The sequence below is a fragment of the Passer montanus genome, unplaced genomic scaffold (assembly GCF_014805655.1).
Source record: "Passer montanus isolate IOZ18808 unplaced genomic scaffold, ASM1480565v1 scaffold9, whole genome shotgun sequence".
Classification (NCBI taxonomy): Eukaryota; Metazoa; Chordata; class Aves; order Passeriformes; family Passeridae; genus Passer; species Passer montanus.
The window spans coordinates 8,449,201-8,468,296 of record NW_024374367.1 but is presented as its reverse complement, the minus strand read 5'-3'; the positions used below and the strand labels follow the sequence as shown (position 1 = coordinate 8,468,296).

The window sequence follows — 19,096 nt, the reverse complement described above, 5'->3', positions numbered from 1 at the left end:
TAAAGAGGTGAAAGAAGAAAAATCATATGAAAAAGTGGAGGAGCATTCTCCAATTGGAGAAATCTCCACCAAAAGAGTTATTAGAGGAATCCCACAAGGGTAGGGATAAGAAAAGTGATGTAGTTGGACAAGGAATGAGGTGGGATCACATCATGAGGTAGCACGGTGGAAGGCATTTTGTTTCAAAAGACCTTGTGAAGAATTGTGTTGCAAAGCAGGAGTCAGGGAAAGGGCACTGATAGGCAGCACAGGGTAGGGGTGGGTGTGTTTAGGAGTTCCTGTGGGAGACTGGGGCGAGAGAGGTGATTAAATTGTATCAGTGTTAGTGGAGATACAGGAGTATCCTGGATTAAGGTGGTGAAGGAGGAGATCATCCTCCTTTGGATTGGAAAGTGATCTAAGTATGGTTTAAAAATTTTTAATTTGGTCTTGGGAGTTATGGTCATTATTTAATCTAAATAAACCTGGCTTTTTGACCCTGTCTTTTGAGCTTAACATCTTTGTTGTGTTAAAAATTAGTGCTATCAAGTAGTAGCTCTGTCTTGTCTTTGTGTTCAGAGAGTTTGATTTGGGCGTTGGGCTGAGCATAGGTCAGGTGAGTTTTGTTCCTGGTTTGGAGTGGCTCCTTTGCTTTGTCCACAGAGCATGTGCCTTGTGCTTCCTTTCCCTTCCCTTGTGTCGGTGTGGTGTCCAGCTGTGCTGGGAGTGAGCTCTTTCCTACAGTGTTGGGACACAGAAGTCACCCAGTCCTGCTTTCTGCTTGCTAAATCCATGTGTCCATTTCCTGTGCTCTGTTGGCTCACAGAACTGTGCTAGTGGCACTGAGAGACGTCTCTGCTCTCCTCTGAGCCCCTCCCCAGGGACTGGAGTGTGACTGGGAGGCACTGGGCAGGCCCCCTGTTCTACCTGGATACCTGCAAACATCTCAGTGCTTGGATGTGACTTGCCACGTGTTGGAACAGCAGAGGATCCAGTGTTTTCGTGGGGTTTTTTCTCTCTCTGGAGTGTGGAATGATCTGAGTGAGTTTGAGAAGTTCCCTGGCCTGTGAACTTGCTCAGGCTTTGCGGTGGCTGAACAAAGTTGTTGCATCTGGGCTGCTGATGGTTCTCACTGGGGTTAGGGGCTCAAATAAGTAATTCATTTAACATAAGTTTTAGCAGGTAAAGATCCATTACCTCTTTTATGCAAGAGCTCAGTGTCAGTGCAGACTAAGGCCAGACTCTGAGCAGGGTAGAGGGAGGGACGAGGGTTTGCCTTGTGTCTGCCAAATCAGATTTCACATCTGTCTCCCTCCAGTGTGGAGAGAATGTGCCTGTTCCTCTGAAGTCCTGTGGAAAGCAGTGCTATAAATTGTCTGTGTGCTGCAATGTGCTGTGGATAGCAAGGAATCAAGAGGCAAATTAAAGGAATGAAGACCAGAATTCAGGAGGTAATTTAATTAGGTACTAGTCTTCAGCCTCTCTGGAGGTTTGTATCTCCTGAAATCACTGAAGCCCCTCAAATTAATTGTACATCACATCTCTTCCTGGTTATTCTCTGCTGCCTGGTCAAGTGACTGGAAACAGAAAAAAAAAAAAAGAGTTGAGGAAAAATAATGAAAATTTGTGGTTGAGGTTTTCTGTACTCTAAAGTCAGGATTATCAAAGCTTGATTATGGTTCCCCCAGCAGCTACAAATTGCAATAGTGAGGGAATATATTTGAGTGGCAGAGCTGGCAACATAGTACTAATTCTAGTAATACAGAATGAGAATGTATTTAAGGAACCAAATACATGCTGCTTGTGGAAAATAGAGCTTTGATTTTAATATATGTTTTTATATGTAAAATACGGTTACAGCATTGTTTTAATTCTTCTGTATTTAATATATTCTCTCTAAACAAAATAATTTGGTTAAATGGAAATTTACAACTAAATATGAGATGACCATAATTCAAGGTTGATTCATGCTTTACTGCTGAATCTTTTAGAGCTCAAATTCCCATGGTTCAGTTACACAAGCAGAAGATTTGTAGTTCAGATAAGTATCAGATGTGTGAATTTTCCAAAACAAGTGAGAAGCTTAAAAAAAAAAAGTTAGCTGCTCTGATTCTTCTTCAATAACAGCTCTCAACACCTGAGCATAAATTTGTACATTCAAAAGGTAAGAAGTATAAATAATTTTATTTCCCCCTTCAGATATAAGGTCCAAGCCACATCACATCCAGTAGAACCAATTTAAAGGGATGAGCTAGCTTCACAGTTTCTTTTGAGATGATATTTGAGACTGTTAAATTGTGTGCATGTGAGAGATCTGTTTACTGGTCGTATTTTCCCAAGTCTCACTTTATGTCTGTGGTTTTGAAGCAATATGGATTTGTACAGAATATCACAGGTTGTACAGGTTGACTCTCTAGCTCCTATGGCCATAGGTAAGAGGTTTGTGTTTTTCATGTTAATTAAATGGTTAGGATGTTTCAGCATTTCAGGCTGTTGCTAAAGAACTTTGTCATAAAATTCAGTTTTTTCTCTGAGAAGATCTGTAGTGAAGGTTATGCAGCCAGTTTCAAATGTCAGAAGTCAGGGGGCCTGCACTGGGGACTGGGATGCAGTAATAACCCAATCTCCAAGGATCTGGACCTGTCCTGTAGGAGCAGCCTTGGCTTTGGAGGTGCAAGAGTCACAGTGGATCCAAAGCAGGGACATGCACAGCAGAATCCTCTTTCCTGGGCCGTTGGGTTGGTCTGTTCCTAGCTGCTTGATCACCTTTTTGTTGTTGACGTGGCACCTCTTACAATTTCTTAGGCACAGAAAAAACTGTTTTTCCTCCCTTAGGAGACAAAGCTCAGATGAAATCAAAAGAACGATAAAGTTTGGAGGAAAAAAAAGAAGCTGCACTTGCTTTCCTGGTCTGCAGTTTGGCAGGGCATTAAGATGTCCGTGGACATGAACAGCCAGGGCTCTGACAGCAATGAAGAGGATTATGACCCTAATTGCGAGGAGGAGGAAGAGGATGAGGATCCTGGGGATATTGAGGATTATTATGATGGGGTAGCTAACGACGTGGAGCAGCAGGGAGCAGATGCCTTTGATCCAGAGGAATATCAGTTCACCTGCTTGACTTACAAGGAGTCGGAGAGCACTCTCAATGAACACATGGCCAGCTTGGCTGCCACGTTAAAGGTGAGGAAAGGTTTCTGCATTCACACAGGTGCAACACAAGTCTGTGGTTCAACAGGCAAACGCTGAGAATACAGTTCTGATGCAAGCTGTGGCAACATTGCTGTTGTGGGGGGTTGGAGGAGCATCATTGAAGGTCCCTTGTTCAAAACTGACTCAAAGGTTTGCAATTGTTACATACTGGGGCCTGAAAAATCTTCCTTACTGAATGTTGATTCTTTTTTTTTTACAGAGCTGAGCTTCATGACCAAAATGCCCGAGTTATAACTCTGCATTAACACAGTGCAAAGAGGGTATATAGAAAAGAAACAAATCAAACCATAAGTGGTGCAGTTTGGTACACCTGTGTTTGCAAAGATAACTGACAGATAGAAAGACATGCTAAAACTCTGTAATTCTAACAAAAACACTTTTCTTGGTTGGTTCTGAGAGAATAATCACGGACTTTCAAAGGCAGATCAGCTGTCATGCCAGTTATTAACCCTGCTGCTGCAGTGACAGCAATTCAAGTACAGTGAACTTGCCACCTCTTGGGGCAAGTGTGACTTAATTCATCCCAGAAAAATCACACTTAGCCAGCTCCATGGCAGTATGCTCAATAAGACTTTTGTGATGTCTTCTTTCTCTTTTTGTAACCAATACTGTAGTGTCAGTCAAAAGAGGAGGCAGGCCAGAGGAAAGCAGAGTTTTCTAAACTCTAGATGTGGACACAGGGTTGAAATTGCTGCTGCATCCACTCTGTAACAAACCAGGTCTTCTAGTGCTTGCTCTTGTCTGGAACAGCCCCTGAAAACAGGACAGGTGATGGCTGCAGCATGTGAAAAAATGTGTTGGGTAGGTTTTGAATCAAAGCTAATTTTAAAAATTAATCAAATCTAATTTTAAAAATGAGGGATCTCTTGATCTTTATTTGCACGTCAACGTCCTGTAGAAAAAGTACAACCATAAAGCCTGAGGACTGTGAACCATAAACAACAGGTTTTAAAAGGCACCCATAATTTGGTGATTTTGCCATCTGTTGTGCTGGTTTCAACCATTTACCACCTCAGAAAATGAAATTGTACTTTTTCTTGCTCTTAAACTTGTCTCTGTAATTACTTCAAAATGTGTATTCTGAACTCTGAATGCCTGCAGTTCTCTACAGATTGTCAGAAACTGGAGGCAACAGGAAAGTACAAATGAGAAAAGTTGGTCAGCACTTCTGATCCAGCTGCCAGTTGCTTTTGGTTCTTAGCAATTAAGGTATAGAACAGCTTTTCTGTGCCTTATTTTCTGCCTTCAAATGGAACACCCTCCTAAAAGGTGACCCCTGCCATATTGTTCTCTTGAATTAAATTGCAGAAAGCAATACTTTTAGTCCTTAATATCAGGCTTCCAGTGTTAAAATAAAATTTTCAGGAGTTTTGAAGGTCTCATTGAGCATATGTTGTAGTTGCCCAGATTATACCAACCTGCTAGCTCAAATCTCATCCCACATAGTACCCAAGGAGAGAAAATCTAGATTTTTTTTTTATATATCAAAAATATGCCTGCATATTTACTGCTAAAATTAAGTGCTACATGCTTTGGTTTGTGCATAAGAAGATGAAATTGAATTTGGGTAGCAGTTTGGAATTATGTGATCTTGTAAGCCACACACTCAGGCTGTGAAGTGTGGTTTGAAGTGCCACATTAACTCTCTTTTCTCCACAACAATAGTCCCACAGTTGCACTTTTATTGGATATCTCTTGTGTATCTGCAGGATTTGCTTTTTGCTTCCTGGCATGCTTGCTTACAATTCTTCAACAACTCTGTCTTCCTTCCCCTCTCTCCCCCTCCAAGGAAACTTGTGATTTCAGAGGAGAAAAATAGTTCAGCATGCTCCATTCCATTTCTGTCATAATTATTTTCAGTGGACTTAATGGATATGAGTAAACAGGGGTAGACTTTTTAAAGAATTGTATTAACTTATTCTTTATTAATTTGCTTGAGCTGTAAAAACTGCTTTTTCTTTTTAAAACTGCCTTTCACAATGTCTCAGGTTTCCTTGGGTAGTGATGATTGTTCTTCTGGAGCATCTAGTTAATTTTGATTTCATCTCCTTTACTCCTTTATGATAGGTACTGATTACCTGGTGCTTTTTCAGCATTAGCCTGTATTTAAGGTGGAGTGGTTGCCCCAACAGGGAAGGCTGAAGGTAAATTAAAGATTATCTTCAGGAGGTACAGTGTTGAAGCCAATGGATGACTTGGTGTTAGAGTGATTTACTGTCACAGATTAATAGATTAACACAATTCCCTAAAGCAAGTATAAAATAAATGCAATGAATGGGCTTAAAACTGGGTTGGAATGTTCTACCACTGTCTGTTCTCATGAGGTGATTCACTTTCTGAAGGTTAAACTCCAGGACACATGCATGTGTATTGAGTGGCTTTTTTCTTTGTGCCATATTGTCTACACACTTTAAAGACCAGAAACAGAACTTCAGGGCTTTACATCTTCATATTTGCTCTCTGTGCTGTTAGTGGCTAATAACAGTTTAAATAGATAGTATTTAATTTCCTCTGCTCATTAACCTCAACATTTATTTTTCAAACTGTTTTGCTCAACTATTTCAGAGTGATTGTGAAATTCCTATTTTATTTTAAAGCATTGTAGTGAAGGGTGGTCTTTGGAAACCTTGTTGGCTCTTTGAATTCCCCATGAGTTATAGCTGACCTCGTTCTCATTCTTGCTGAAGGCACTGAACTGAGCAGACCTTGCACTGGCTGGTTAATGTCAGGTCAGGTGTGAACACCCTGCACATTTAAAAGTTTTCATGCAACATTGAAAGAGAAACTCTCTTAAACAAAATGCTTGTGTTTTGTTTACCTCAATTAGAAACAACACTCAGTTAAAATCTGGAGTCAGATAAAAGCATATCACCCTGCATGTAGGTAAATGTATGTCCTTGTATCTCTTACTGTTGTAGGAAGCTTTTGCCTCAAAATCTTTAGACTTGCTTTTTGTCAGGTGGGGAAATCTGAATAGAAGCCTTGGTGCAAACAAGGCAGCAGGGGAATAAACGAGCTGTGCTGTGTGACAGGCCTGCAGCTACATTAGTGGTTATTCCAGAATCATACAGAAGCTGGAGAGATTTAATAAGTATTACTGTGAAAGTTTCTCCTTAATTTTGGTTTTAGTAAGAACTGTGAGTTCATGGGTTTTCAAGGAAAAGAAGAGGAAATCTTTGCTCCTTGGTTGGTGCTGTTACTATGAAGATCTGAGGAAGGTTCTGTTAATACCCTGACTAAAATTAGGACAGGCTATCTCTGTTGAAACACACCAGAAGAAAATCTCAAATGAATACCCAAAACTGTGCTTCTCTGACCAAAAGACCTGTGAATTGAAGCAGGTCACTTTTAATTCCTCAAAAGGTCACTTGCCCACAGTCAACACTTGCAAAGGACAATGCTCTCAAAAGCAGAGCGGCCTGTATTGCCTGCAGACCAGCAGATGAATTCACAACAGCTCTTTCTAAGAAAGAAATATAATTATAGGATACAGTATCTTTCAGAAATAATGAATTAAAATGGTGTAGTAGTAACTATGCTTTTGAGATAACTCTGTCAGTTGTCATTGACTGATTGTGAGTCCTGGAGTGGCTTATCAGTGCATGCAAACAGTGTGATACTGAGCAGTTGTACAAACAAAGCTGAGCCTGTCACTGGCAAGCAGTAAAGTGTATGATGATGTCATATTGGTTTTGTTTGTAAATAATGGTTCTTGGCTCTGCTGAGGGTCTCCATACGTGCCTGGAGTTATCTGTAATGTTTCAAAAAACTAGCAATGGTGTCTCTGTTTCAGTGATGAGGTGGATTTTTCTAGTGTTATTTTTTTAATAAACCACTAGATAAAACAATTGCAATTAGAATTTATGAAAAAAAATTTACTTTGACTTTAGTTGTTGGCTGTCAGGCATGAGGAAGCTGTGATCTTTCTGCATATGCAAGCTAGCAAGGGAAGGAAGTCAGGTAGTTCTACAGGCAATTGGAACTCATGTCTTTCCACTAAAACCAAAGGAATTGTTAGACTGAAGAACTTATACTTTTCACTTCACTAATTTGAGTAATCTGCTAATATTTCTCAGAGAGCAAAAAGCTTATTTCCTGTGCTTCCTGAAATTACAGGTTGTGATGAGGGGTTTTTTTAGCTCTGTCCCTTGAAGAGTAAATGTTGGTAGATGCGAAAAGTATTTGATATCATGATATAATGCTGTTAATCTATGTTATCTCCACTGATCTTTCAGACATAAGCCAGTTTTTCATATATTCTAGCTCACCATACTGATGTTGCATCTTTTCATAGAACCAGACTCGTTTTTACTTATGAAAACCCAGCCCTCTGAGAATGCTCCACACACTCCAATCATGCTGACACAGAGCAGTTTGTAGAGCTGCTTGCTGAGAGCTGGCAGTGCTCCTTTGGAAATACCATCTCCAGCAGAGCCAGGGTCATGTGTGTGCACTGCAGCCCTCCCTGAAGGAGCCTGGTCTGCAGTCACAAAAGGTCTGTCAAGAGCCATGTCTCAGGACCCTGGTGTGTGTGTGCCCTGCTGTGCTGCTGCTCAAACCATGGCCCAGAGTGTGCTGTGGGTGCTGCTTATCTGAACCAACCTGCAGTGCCATCCTTTCAATGCCATCATGGCTTCATGGAACTTTCTGCAATGTAAAATGTCACTTTTGAAGCCTCACTGGGTACTTCAGGTGCAGGAGAGGAATTAAAGCCCCTTGAAGTATTAAAATGCAGGTACATAAAAGCAGTGTTTCAAAAATTTGTGTTCAAAGTTTAAGTCTGTAAGCACCAACATTAGTAAGCATTAGTAAGCAGTAAATATTTAAATATAATTTTTTTCATAAATGGCAGAACCTGATAGGCAAATTTGACTTTTTCACAGAACCCCTGTGGTGCTGTTTGGTAAAGATAACACACTGTTTCAAAGTACCAATAAACCCCCAGATCAGTCAGGTTTATATCTATACTGTGTTCTGTATTTTAACACCAAGCCAACATTATGTGGAACATTCAGTCTGAAGCTGTAACTCTTAGGAGCACTCGTGTTTGAGACATACCTTTGTCCTTTACCTGTTTTTTGTTCCTGGACAGAAAGATTCTGGAAGTTCTGCAATACAGAAGTTGTGGTTTTGCCTACACATTCACAATGCCAGTACTTCAGTAGTACCAAGAGGACATGAGCATGTCTAACTTCAGTGTAACTGTCTTCAGTGTGTTTTGTTTTGGCTCATAAAAATATTTTCGTTTTTTAAAAATGTATTAGATTTTTGTAAACTTCTGGTCAGCAGAATAAGACAACTGGCTGGGGAGCCCAGACCTTGCAACCTTGTGACACTTTCCTGGTGTCATTTGAGGAGAGAAAACAATTTTGTTACTTATTGCCCAAGACTACAGAAATTCTAACTTGAGTGAAAAAATGAGCCACAAATGTGGAGGGTGATTATAGCCCACACATTTCTTTGTGATTCACACCTTAAATGTATCTTACAGCCAGTATGACTCTGTAGTGAGCAAAATAATCTGTTCACAGCTGTTGATGAGTGTGATCTTGGTGGGAGGTAGAGGCAAGACACAAGTCAATAAAAATGCCAAAACAAGCTTTCAGTAACTGTTTCATGTTGCAAGCTTACAGCTGGACATCATGATTACAGGAGCAGCATGAAGCAGCTGAGCACTTTGCCAAATTTGTGCTGTGCCTATTAAGGATGGTGCAGCAGAAACAAGCTGTGTTGTGCACTGTAAAACATTGTTGTGCAAAGCAGATGTTCCTCCTCTTCATCTTTGTCTGACAAAAGTAAAATGCCCTTAGAGCTGGTGCTGTTGAGTGAAGGACTGTGTTATTTGGGGCTGAGCAGGGATTACTCACTGCAGAGTTACCTAAGCCCTGCTCCACTGTGGCTGCGTGCACACACCAGTGCTCCCAGTTTGGAGCTGGCTGCACAGTGTTCTGAGCCACGGGTCACAATTATGTGGGTTCAGGTTATTACCAGACCTTTGCTTCTTCCCTGTGCACCTTCTGAATCATCCTGTCTGTCAAGCAGAAGGAATTGTCCACTCTGGCTGTGCTTTGCTGGGAGAGCACCTTGGCAGGGGCAGTGCAGTGGGGTGTGAGGCTGGGTATCACAGGGAGCCCAGTGCAGCATGTGCTGGGCACTGGTGTTCTCACACTGTGTTGCTTTGGGAAGAATAACTGCAGGGAGGACAGCTGGGGAGTCTCGTGTCAATCTTATATCTGTGTGCTGTCTTACAGCTCTCTTGCTGCATTTCTTTCGCTCTAAATCTTTCAAAGAAGGGATCTCATAGCTGTTTTGTAATAATGCCTTCTGGCATAGCAGCTTGCTTAAATGTTTCTGTTCTTTTAATATTTATTTCTGAATTTCCTCAGGAAGAATAGCCTAACAGCTTGAGAAATACGTATGTTGAGATTTCCTAGCTGAGTCCTACTGATCCTGTTTGTTGGCAGCTGCAGCTGAAATTGTTGCTGTCCTTGTGTAGGAGAGCAGATGGATTAAAGCCATGTGTAAATGTGGGGAAAGAGCTAGAATTTAACCCCAGATCCCCTTTCTTCAGTATGTGGCCAACTAGGTTATGCACTGACAGCTTCACAACAGTGGTGTAACACCAGCAAACATTTGGGAATGTTTGTCATCCCCAAACTGTAGTCTGCCTCCTAAATGTGCTTCTAATCTTGCAGACTGGCACCACCAGGTCTCTGCATGCCAGAAGGTGAGTGACAGGGTACAGATTAAAACCCTGTGATGAAGCAGAGCTTATGAAGTGCTGTTTGACAAAACCTTTCTGTAGTATAGAGAGTGCAGCTACAGTCTCTTAAGTGGCATTTCTTACCTGCTGCAGTCTGTAATCAGGAGAGGGCCTGAAATACCAGACAAATCATAATCTGTCCTCTGTGTGAAATGTAAAAGTGGAGGGCTTTTTCTCACATTTTGAAAAAAATTTGACTGAACACAAGAAAAAAAGAAATACAGTATATGTGTTTTTGTTGTAAGATTGTCTGGTTTTCCTGTTAAATGAAATTGAGTTCAATTTTGAAAACAATCTTCTTATACTCAGAAACCTGTAATAGATACGAAAGATTTTACTATAAGGCTTTGAACACTTGGGGTGTTTATGGCAGGTGATGTGAATCCTGTCAAGCCCCTGCAACCTCATGTGTTTTCTACTAGGATTACATGTTGGAAGTCTGCTTACAAGAGGTAGATCAAAGGACAACGTGTGGTCCAAAAAAAAGCTTTGGGTTGCCCTTGCTTATTTCTCGATACTGCTGCAGTTTTCTGAGAAACCCTCCAGTAAAAACAGGGCTGTCACATACTTTTTCCAATGGGGCATGGAGAGAGTCAGATCTACTTTCCACAAGAAAAACAAGTATAAAATGAATTTTTTTCCATTTGTGGATTACTTTCCTTACCTCAGCATACTGAAGTAAAGCATGTCTAAAGGGATTTTTGCTTCAGTGAAATTACTCAATACAAATTATGGTTTCTTTATAAGGTGTTACTCTATTGCCAGCTCAGCTCAGTCTCTATTTTGCCATAGTTTCTTACCAACAGAAACTATTTCAGAGGCTTTTGCTCCATGTGCCTTTCCTGTTGTAAAGAATTTTAGTGTGTTTTTAGAGGTTTGGATGCAGCACACAAAACTAGTATCTTTTCAAGTTCATCCTTTCATTGTAGAACTAACAAAAACTACTTGTGGATTAAAGCAAATGCTTCTCAAGATTAATCCTATTTGTTTAAATCTATTTGTATAAAAACCTTTGATTGAGGAAAATGAAAGAAATGGAAGCTACATTTCTTTATGCCAGATTTGTGTTCTTCTTGGGCAGACATTTCAGTGCAATCCTGATCTAACAGGAGTTGTCAGCTTGGTGCAAAGCTGTGGGATGTCAGCTCCAGCCAGACCCTATCATCTCCAACTCGTTCTGAATTGAATCTCTTTAAGAATTGTGTGATGATCCTTGTTTTAAATATCCTTGTTTTAAATCCTTGTTTGATAGCATAGCTCTGCAAAAATGAGGATTGAAATGCACCTGCAAAAAATAGACCTTTCCTTTGATAGAAGTGAAATGAACTCATGGGATATGCATGTGATAGAAATATGCTTGAGCAATTCCTGTAAAATACAAGCTCTACAAAAGATGGTGGTTTTTTAGCTTTTAGGAAACATTTCTGTCTCAATTAGCAATTGTCAAGGTGGCATGGTTAAAAAGATTTTCTGCTGTAAAGAGATGAAACATCAGCTCTCCAAACACCTTGGCTTATCTAAGGAAGCAAGTTGAGACAATTGTTTTAGAGCCCTCTGAACACAGCAAGGGACCTGCAGAAATTCTTTGCAAACTCTTTTGATATTGTCGTATCCTAAAGAGTGCCAGACTGTCTTTCACACTTCAGAAGTGTGAGAATTTTGCTTATCTTAGAGACTAAAGAACCTAGAAGATAAATGGAGATGGAAATAATAACGAAAAAAATATTGTGCACTCTTCCATAAAATGGATACATTTGTGTTTGATGCAGTGGCATTATGATTTTATTCCACTTTCAGAATCTGATTTTGTTTAGCACTATGTAAAATCTTCAGACTATTTTTACAACTCCTGTAGAGTCTTTTCCTTATGCAGAGCAGATTCCTCTTGGCACCCTTTCTTTGCACATAGGTGTTGCTTCCCTTCTCCAGTGCTCTGATCAACATTTGGTGCCATTCCTGGCAATCAGCAGCTCTCCATAAGTCAGAGTTTAACTGGTGGAGGTTTGGAAGAGGCTTTGGAGATTATAAAGTTCCTGTTTTAAAATAAAGCTGGAAATGGCAAATTGGATGAGATTCTGTCTGCTCAGCTTTGCTGCCACATCATGGAGAAGGAAGTCTGGTCTTCAGTCAGAAATTTTCCAAGTTCAGATTTGGTCTGGGCTTATCTTTGATATTAAACTTTTAAGCTGGTAGTGGAGAAATGAGAATGAGGACAAGAAAAAAAATTAGCATTACTGTTGCTTTCAGATCCTAAACTTGAATAAATTTAATTCCAGATAGAGGAGTCTGGGAGAAGTCAGGCTATATAGAAGCACTGCCATAATTGATGGGTTGCAGGCAAATACTGAAATAGTGCAACATATAGAATATTCATTCCCCTTTGCACTGGGGTCTGTAGAAGTATTTAATTGAAAGAAGCTGCTGCCAGCAAGACACCAAGTGGGCTGTGTTATTGCCTTTTTTGGTTCTTAGGATTCTGAAATTAGAATAGGAAAGTTTAAACAAAGCAGACAATTTATCAGAGGCATAATTTTTTTCAATGTGTTTGTGGCTGAAACAAAACATTACTGTTCCTGAGATCTTGTGACACCCAGTGACTGATAGGGGACTGAATCAGTGCTCTTTCTGAAGTGTTTTGTAAGTTTGAGGTACTTCATTGGGTGAAACTTCTGACTGTCAAGGAAATGCTTCACTGGACAGTGTGCCAGCACTATCAGCTTCTGTACATTGCTTCTTCACTACTTCTGTAAGGTAATGAATATGTGCACATGGACCAAACTTCTGATTGTAATGGTGTTTTTCTGTGTTCAGCATGTTTTTGCCCCTGCTTACAAAGAAATACTTCAGCTGTTCTGGGGTGTTATTGTGGAAGAACTGGCTGACTTGGTACAATCATTCAGTCATTGTGAGTATACAGTCATTGAAGAGAGGCTGGGGAGTGCTGCTAATCAATAGAAGCAGGCTTTTGTTAAACATTTGTTTTTCTTCTCATGCTTGTTTTCTGGAATCTCCTCAGTAGTGTTTGCCCCTGATTGTATTTACATTTGTAAATTCTGAATTCCCAGCCTTGCTGTGGGTGAGCAGGACATAGCCTGTGGTGAGACTCCCCTCGGCAGGCACAGCCCCAGCATCATCAGTTGTTTGCTGCTCTCCCATCCCTCTTCCTCACAGTTTGAATGTTACCTATCTTTAATCTGTAAGAACTGGTACTTCTGTGCCAAGGAGACTGTGCATTTGTTGCTGCAGCTGTCTGACTCTGGGACTTCTGTTTTGCAAGATTGCAATTGCTCCGATCAGGTAGTAACAAAAATTTTTCTGCTTCAGGGTTTTTATGAAAGTGGTCTAATGTCATGGATCAGACTTTATGAATTGAATTTTTTTAAATATTCTTGTCTGCTTTGTATTCTTGTGTGCTTTTATGATGAAAGTACTAAAATTAGCACTACCGTGCTTGTAGTTCGAATTAAATAGGAATAGTCACAGAAGCTTTGTTACTCTTCTAGATCTGTTAGTCTAACATCCTTCTGGAGCATTAATTCCACATTTTGCCTGACATATAATTTGGCTCAAAAGCATGTGATTGTGTTAGGATATTTTGTTAGATTTCAGAAATGTCTGCTGGTATTTGTCTTTCTCTTTCTGTACATCTTGAGTCTTGAATGTACTTGACTCCCCTCAGGGAACAAGTAAGTCCCTGGTATTGTGATGCTGCAACAAATGCTATACCTTAGGCTGTGAAAATCCAACTGAAAAATACTCATTTTCCTGTTACACATCAGCTTCCCATTTATGTCCAGCAGTTTGTTTTCTTCTGTCAGTTCTTCCTTACTGCTACTGAGAAATAGTTTCATTACTGCTAAAGAATGATTCATTAGCATGTGGTTTGCATTTGTAGGAAGCCAGTCTTGTAGAGACCACATTCCTGGTGCTTGTTTGTTTTACAGACTCAAATGCAGATGTTTTCCTTGTACAGACAAGTCAGAGGTGTCTGTCTGTGTCTGCCAGGCTGGGGGCTTAAGATAACAACCCATCCCAGGCTGGCAGTGTCACTTCATCCATGCAGGCTGTGTGTGTTGGCAGCAGCAGCCCTGTGTGCCACGCTCCATCTAATCACAGGCTTCTGTGCTGGGAGGGAGGGAGGGCAGTGCTGCCTGGCAGCCTTTGTTTTCAGAGGCTCACATCACATTGCTGCTAAAGTTGAGGAAGGTGACATGCCAGATCTTGCACAGCATGAGCTAATGCTTTGGTTCTCCTAGAAAAGGGCTTATTTGTATATTGAAAATTGCTCTTCTGTTAGTGGGATTTCTTAGTGGTCAGCAAAGTGGGCACATCAGATTGTAGAGATGGATAAGAGTCAATTAAACACCACATCTGCTTTGTGTGTTGGTGTTGCCCAGGTTTAATTCACTCACCCAACTGTCCAGCACTGAGAAATGCCAGTGCAGGCTCAGGGCAGTATCATGTGGCAGCAATAGGTCATTTGTGTTGTGAAACTGCACCTCTCCAGCAGGGTTGACTTAGGAGAGTAATAAATATGCTGCTTCTGGGTGTGCAGAGCCTGACTGTTTTTGTAGGAGTGACCACTGCTTGTTTTTCCTTCCAGGATTATGTTGGTTTGCTGTCTGTACTGCACCACATGCTGTGATTCACCTGTAGCAGGGTTCAAGAAGGCCTGTGGCATTTCAGCCCGTGATTGGGACTGACAGCTTCTCTAGGAGAAAAAAAAAAAGCAACTTTTCCTGCAGCTAGAACAGAAGGAGTTGTTTTCTGTGAGCAAAGTAGAGGATGCCTTGGTGATAGCTCATCTTGGAGTGTGGGAGCAGAGCCCTTTGGTGTCAGAGGGTGTTTGAATGCAGAATGTGCAGACACCAAACTTGCCCAGGTGCTTCCTAGCACAAACAGCAGTGAGGAGACAGGCATTGTCAGCCCTCTGAATTCCCCTGGAAAAGGTCTGTTTGGAGGAACATGCTTTATTTGAACTCTAGGCCCTGAAGGGGTTGAGAAGCAGGGTGAAGGTCTATCAGCTCAGCAGACGTCTGTCCTCTTGGTGGGTAGGAATCGTTTTGTGCAAGCAGAGAAGTCTGTTTTCTTCTGAAATAAACTAATACATAAAATGAAGGAGAACTTGTTTGCTTGTACCCTTGTAGCATGACTTTAAATGTCATGTTGCAGTACTCTGGTGGTGCTCAGGCTAGCACGGATTGTGTTTGCCAAGAGTCCACGTAATGCAAGCAGCTCTGCATGGAAACAGGCCCTGGCACTGTAGTTTTCTGTCTTCCTCTCCACTGCAGCCTGTAACTTTCTTCTCTACAGTGAAGGGCTGGCAAAATGTTTTGTACTTTGCCCATACCCTTTGCTGTTACAGTTTGCCTGCATTTGCAGCCTGTTGCTGCTTCTCCACCTCAGTAAGGGGTGTCTGTCTGCCCTGGGGTTCCTACTCTGCATTTGGGTCAGGACCCTCATTGCAGTCTGGTGTGGCCCTCTGGAGTGGTGATGGCAGTCAGGCCTGGATGTGGGGCTTCCATGAGCAGTCAAGCTAATCCAGTGCATTCTTGATTCCTTCCTCTCTGTGATATTGTAACAAAGTGAGTTAGTTTTTGGTACACCCATTCTTCATTCCAGCTTTTGTATTGCAGATGAACTGGCTGTGAGCATCATGTCTAGCAATTTAATGTGAATTGATTATCACTGGGATATTGTACTGAGATTATACAGTTTTTATATGAAAATCATACTCCTAAGCAGAGAGGTGTGGCTTCAAAATGTGCAAACTTTGACCTTTTTTTTTCTTTTTTTTATTTTCCACCTAGGTATCACATGCTGTTGCAAAGCTAGTATTAGTTAGTTTCCACTGGCAAATCTCAGAGATTTTGGAAAGGTAAGTGTAAATAGCCTTATCTTCTCTGTGCTTAGTGCTTTCTCCCCTGGCTTTGCAGAAATGCTCAAGGTGCTCCATAGGTATTTTTGGCAAGTGTCTTTGGACCTGGAAGCAGGACACACAGTCCATTTTAGGGAGCAGAGGAAAGCTACTGATTTGTTGACGTTTCACTGGCTGTAAGAAATTTTTAAGCAGGGAGAAGGTAGTAGTAGTAAATGTCTTTCAGTTTAGGAATTATTGTTGTGCTAGGAACCCTAACCCTCTAGATAGATTTATCCTAAATTTTGAGATAGCATCTTGAGAGTGCTGCATCTATATTTATTTAATAAGATGTAAAGATAACATATGTTCTGCTTTGAACAAAGGAGCCATAAATCATAAAGGACCACTGACCCTGTTCTGATGTAGTCTTCAGTAGTACATTCACACTGTAGTTTTTGTTCCTTTTGACATTAAGTGATGTTTTTTTCCCAAGCTGGCCAGCATTTGGAGAGCAGGAAAAGATAGTGTGAGAGAAGTGAGCACTGCAGCTCCTTTGTTGGGTCAGTGTCACTGTTATTAACAAACCCCTCCAGCTGATTTCAGAAAGAGGGTTTGGACTCTGCCCTGGCATATGCAGGAAGTGCATTGGGAGGCATTGCTGCTGGCAGCCCCCCCACAGAATACTGGCTCAGAACTGAACATTGGCTGAAAATAGAGAGCATATCAGCTTGACTCATTCTGCCCAGACATTTTTGGCCCTGTAGCCAGCAACTTTATCCAGAGAATGTATGGAAAATGCATCCTGTCTATGGATGTTGTTGCCTCCTTGATCACCCTGTATCCTGTGAAAGCTTTTCCCTGGGATTCAAGGAGAGTGAGATTCCTGCATAGCAGCTCTGGGTGATCCTGCAGGTTAAATGATGAGGCTTAAACAAGAGGAAATTTGGGGAAGGGTTTACTCCTGAAGTGATGAATTTGCAAATTGTTCTCCTGTTGATCTAGTCCTCAAACTTCTCTCTTGGTAAAAAATGAAATTGTCAAAAGAAAGCTCACTAGTATAACTAAGAAGTGCTGGTGAGGAGGGAGGATTTACAGCAAGGCCACAACAGTGATGCTGCTGTTTCTGAATTCAGTGAGATACAAACATTCATCTGCAAATGAAATCACAAACAGCAAAATATGTTTAATTATATGGCTGCTGATAGACAGCTTCATATGCCTAAAGAGTGATAATCTGTCACAGAGTAATTACTTAAATGGACAATAGTCTGGAGTTAAAGTGAGACTTAACCAGGACAGCTTAATTTTACAGAGGAATAGGAGGCAGTGCAGAGCCCCACTGGTGTGTGTTATTGTGGACAGGGGATTTGGACTGCTCTAGGAGTGTGGGTGGAAAATCTTAGCTTAAAAATAATTTTTCAGGGGAGAGAGATAGTTATAGAAACGTATTCATCAAGATGTGTAAGGGAAATGTTAATCCATTCCCAGGAGAAGTAGTATTTCTAGTTCTGAATAAACTCTCATAAGATTTTGTTGAGGGGAGCTCAGCTCTCTATATGAAGGAGCCTCACACAGGAGACATTTCCACTTTCCTGTTGAAACCTCCCCTACTATTTGCACAGAGACAGCTGTTTATTCAGTTCAGATAGTTCAGATCAAGAAGGATCAATTTATGCAAAATGTATTCAGAACCTGATTTGATCATTCTTCAATTGCCTTTTCAGGCACAAGGCTAATGCTGCCCAGTTGCTAGTAGAAGCTCGAGTCCAGCCCACCTCATCCAAACATGTAAGTATGTGAACTATCCCGTCTGTTCCCTTGGCAGACACCTCTGACCCCCCTCTTGGGGGATTGCATTACTAATGGCATCCTCTGTCCAGTGTTAACCCTTTGCAAACTCTGGTCTGACACCCAGATTCACTGCTGGGTTTATTTCTGAAATGAGAATGCATTCAAGAGGTCTCTAATATTTAAATAGCAGCTTTGCTGTTGGCTTGCAGGTGGTGTTCAAGAATGACTTCAAGGAAATTAGGATGATTTTTTGGCACAAGTGATGGCAGACAATGGAAGGAGCAGAGTGCATGGGCTTGGCTGCCTCTTCTAACTCTGTTCTGTGTCAAAAGACACTGAAAGGAAGTTCTGGCTGCACAGAGTGAGCAGAGCTTGTCTGTGTCTGGAACAGATTTTTAGATTTTTTTGTCTTTTCTTTTAGCATTTTTATCTTTTTTATCTATTTGCACTGCTCAGCTCAGGGATGCTTAAGCTAAATCTCCCAGTGAATTGTGTTGCTGCTGAGTCAGTCAGTGCTGATATTTGAACCAACAACTTGTTGTTCGTAGCCAGGGCTACACAGATCTTCAGATACTTCCCCCCCGCCCCCCCTTTAAATAGAAACTTCCTGTTGCATGCTTATAGATTTCATTCACAGTGGGTGTCTTGGGACAATGCAGAATTACCCTAGGAACACACTGCCATGTGTCAGATTATGAGTGATAAAATACTACATCTGGGAAGCACTCAGGGTTGTGGGGGAGAGGAGATCTTAAAAGTCTGATTTGGCATCTGAGCTCTCCTATAACTAGTATAGTGAAAAAGCTAAGCTGGCAGAAGTGTAAACTTCATGGGCTCAAATTATCTGCTTAAAGTCCAGAAAAAAAATCTTTCTAATTTGACATACCTGCAAATTAGTCTGTGTAGTTCAAGATTTATCCAAGTCTTGTATCAGCTGTCACTTGAGTATTCCCCCTGCAATGGGCCATTCCAACCTCCTTGGCAGGCAAGGTGAACCACTGGCACATCATTTCAGTCAGGGTCCTGGGTTTGGACCAAACACTTTCCCAGCTTTAATTTACAATAGCTTAATATTTTACTCTGAGGAGGTAAGAAAATATAAAGTATAGGAGTGGTGGTAGAGGAATCTGTTTTGCCCAATGTGGCAACCCAGAACAATGCTTGAGGCAAACTTCTATACATACTGCTAAACTGAAACAAAACTTTACAAATATAAACATGACAAAACTACTGAGACAAAATGCATGCAAATAATCAATGCAGTGAAGAACAGTGTAACTCTTCAGTCCTGTTGCCACTTCATCTTCTCACGAAATATCTGTAAGAGGAGAGAGAAAAGAAAACCCAGTCCTGCTTGGACTGGTTTTAAAAAAAAAGAACTCTCCATCTGGTGTTAATTTTGTTCTGCCATGGGCATCTGTGGCTACCCATGGGATCCCTGAGCTTTGCCCTTTGTGCAGCATCTGACTCTTCATTTGCAACAAATCCTA

The 19,096-nt window shown here is 41.1% G+C and overlaps 1 protein-coding gene across 2 annotated transcripts in view; it reads left to right on the top strand.

The window, feature by feature from the left end:
• ARIH2 (ariadne RBR E3 ubiquitin protein ligase 2) overlaps positions 1–19,096 on the top strand; it is a 36,202-nt gene that overhangs the window by 818 nt on the left and 16,288 nt on the right. The window contains exons 1-4 of one of the 2 annotated variants that reach the window (XM_039695564.1): positions 796–1,020; positions 2,815–3,162; positions 15,766–15,833; positions 17,540–17,603. In XM_039695564.1, the coding sequence (XP_039551498.1) occupies positions 2,914–3,162; positions 15,766–15,833; positions 17,540–17,603 (381 nt within the window). In that variant the 5' untranslated portion in view covers positions 796–1,020; positions 2,815–2,913. Of the gene's footprint in view, positions 1–795; positions 1,021–2,814; positions 3,163–15,765; positions 15,834–17,539; positions 17,604–19,096 lie in introns of those variants that run through there. The other variant, XM_039695565.1, reaches the window with a different exon arrangement.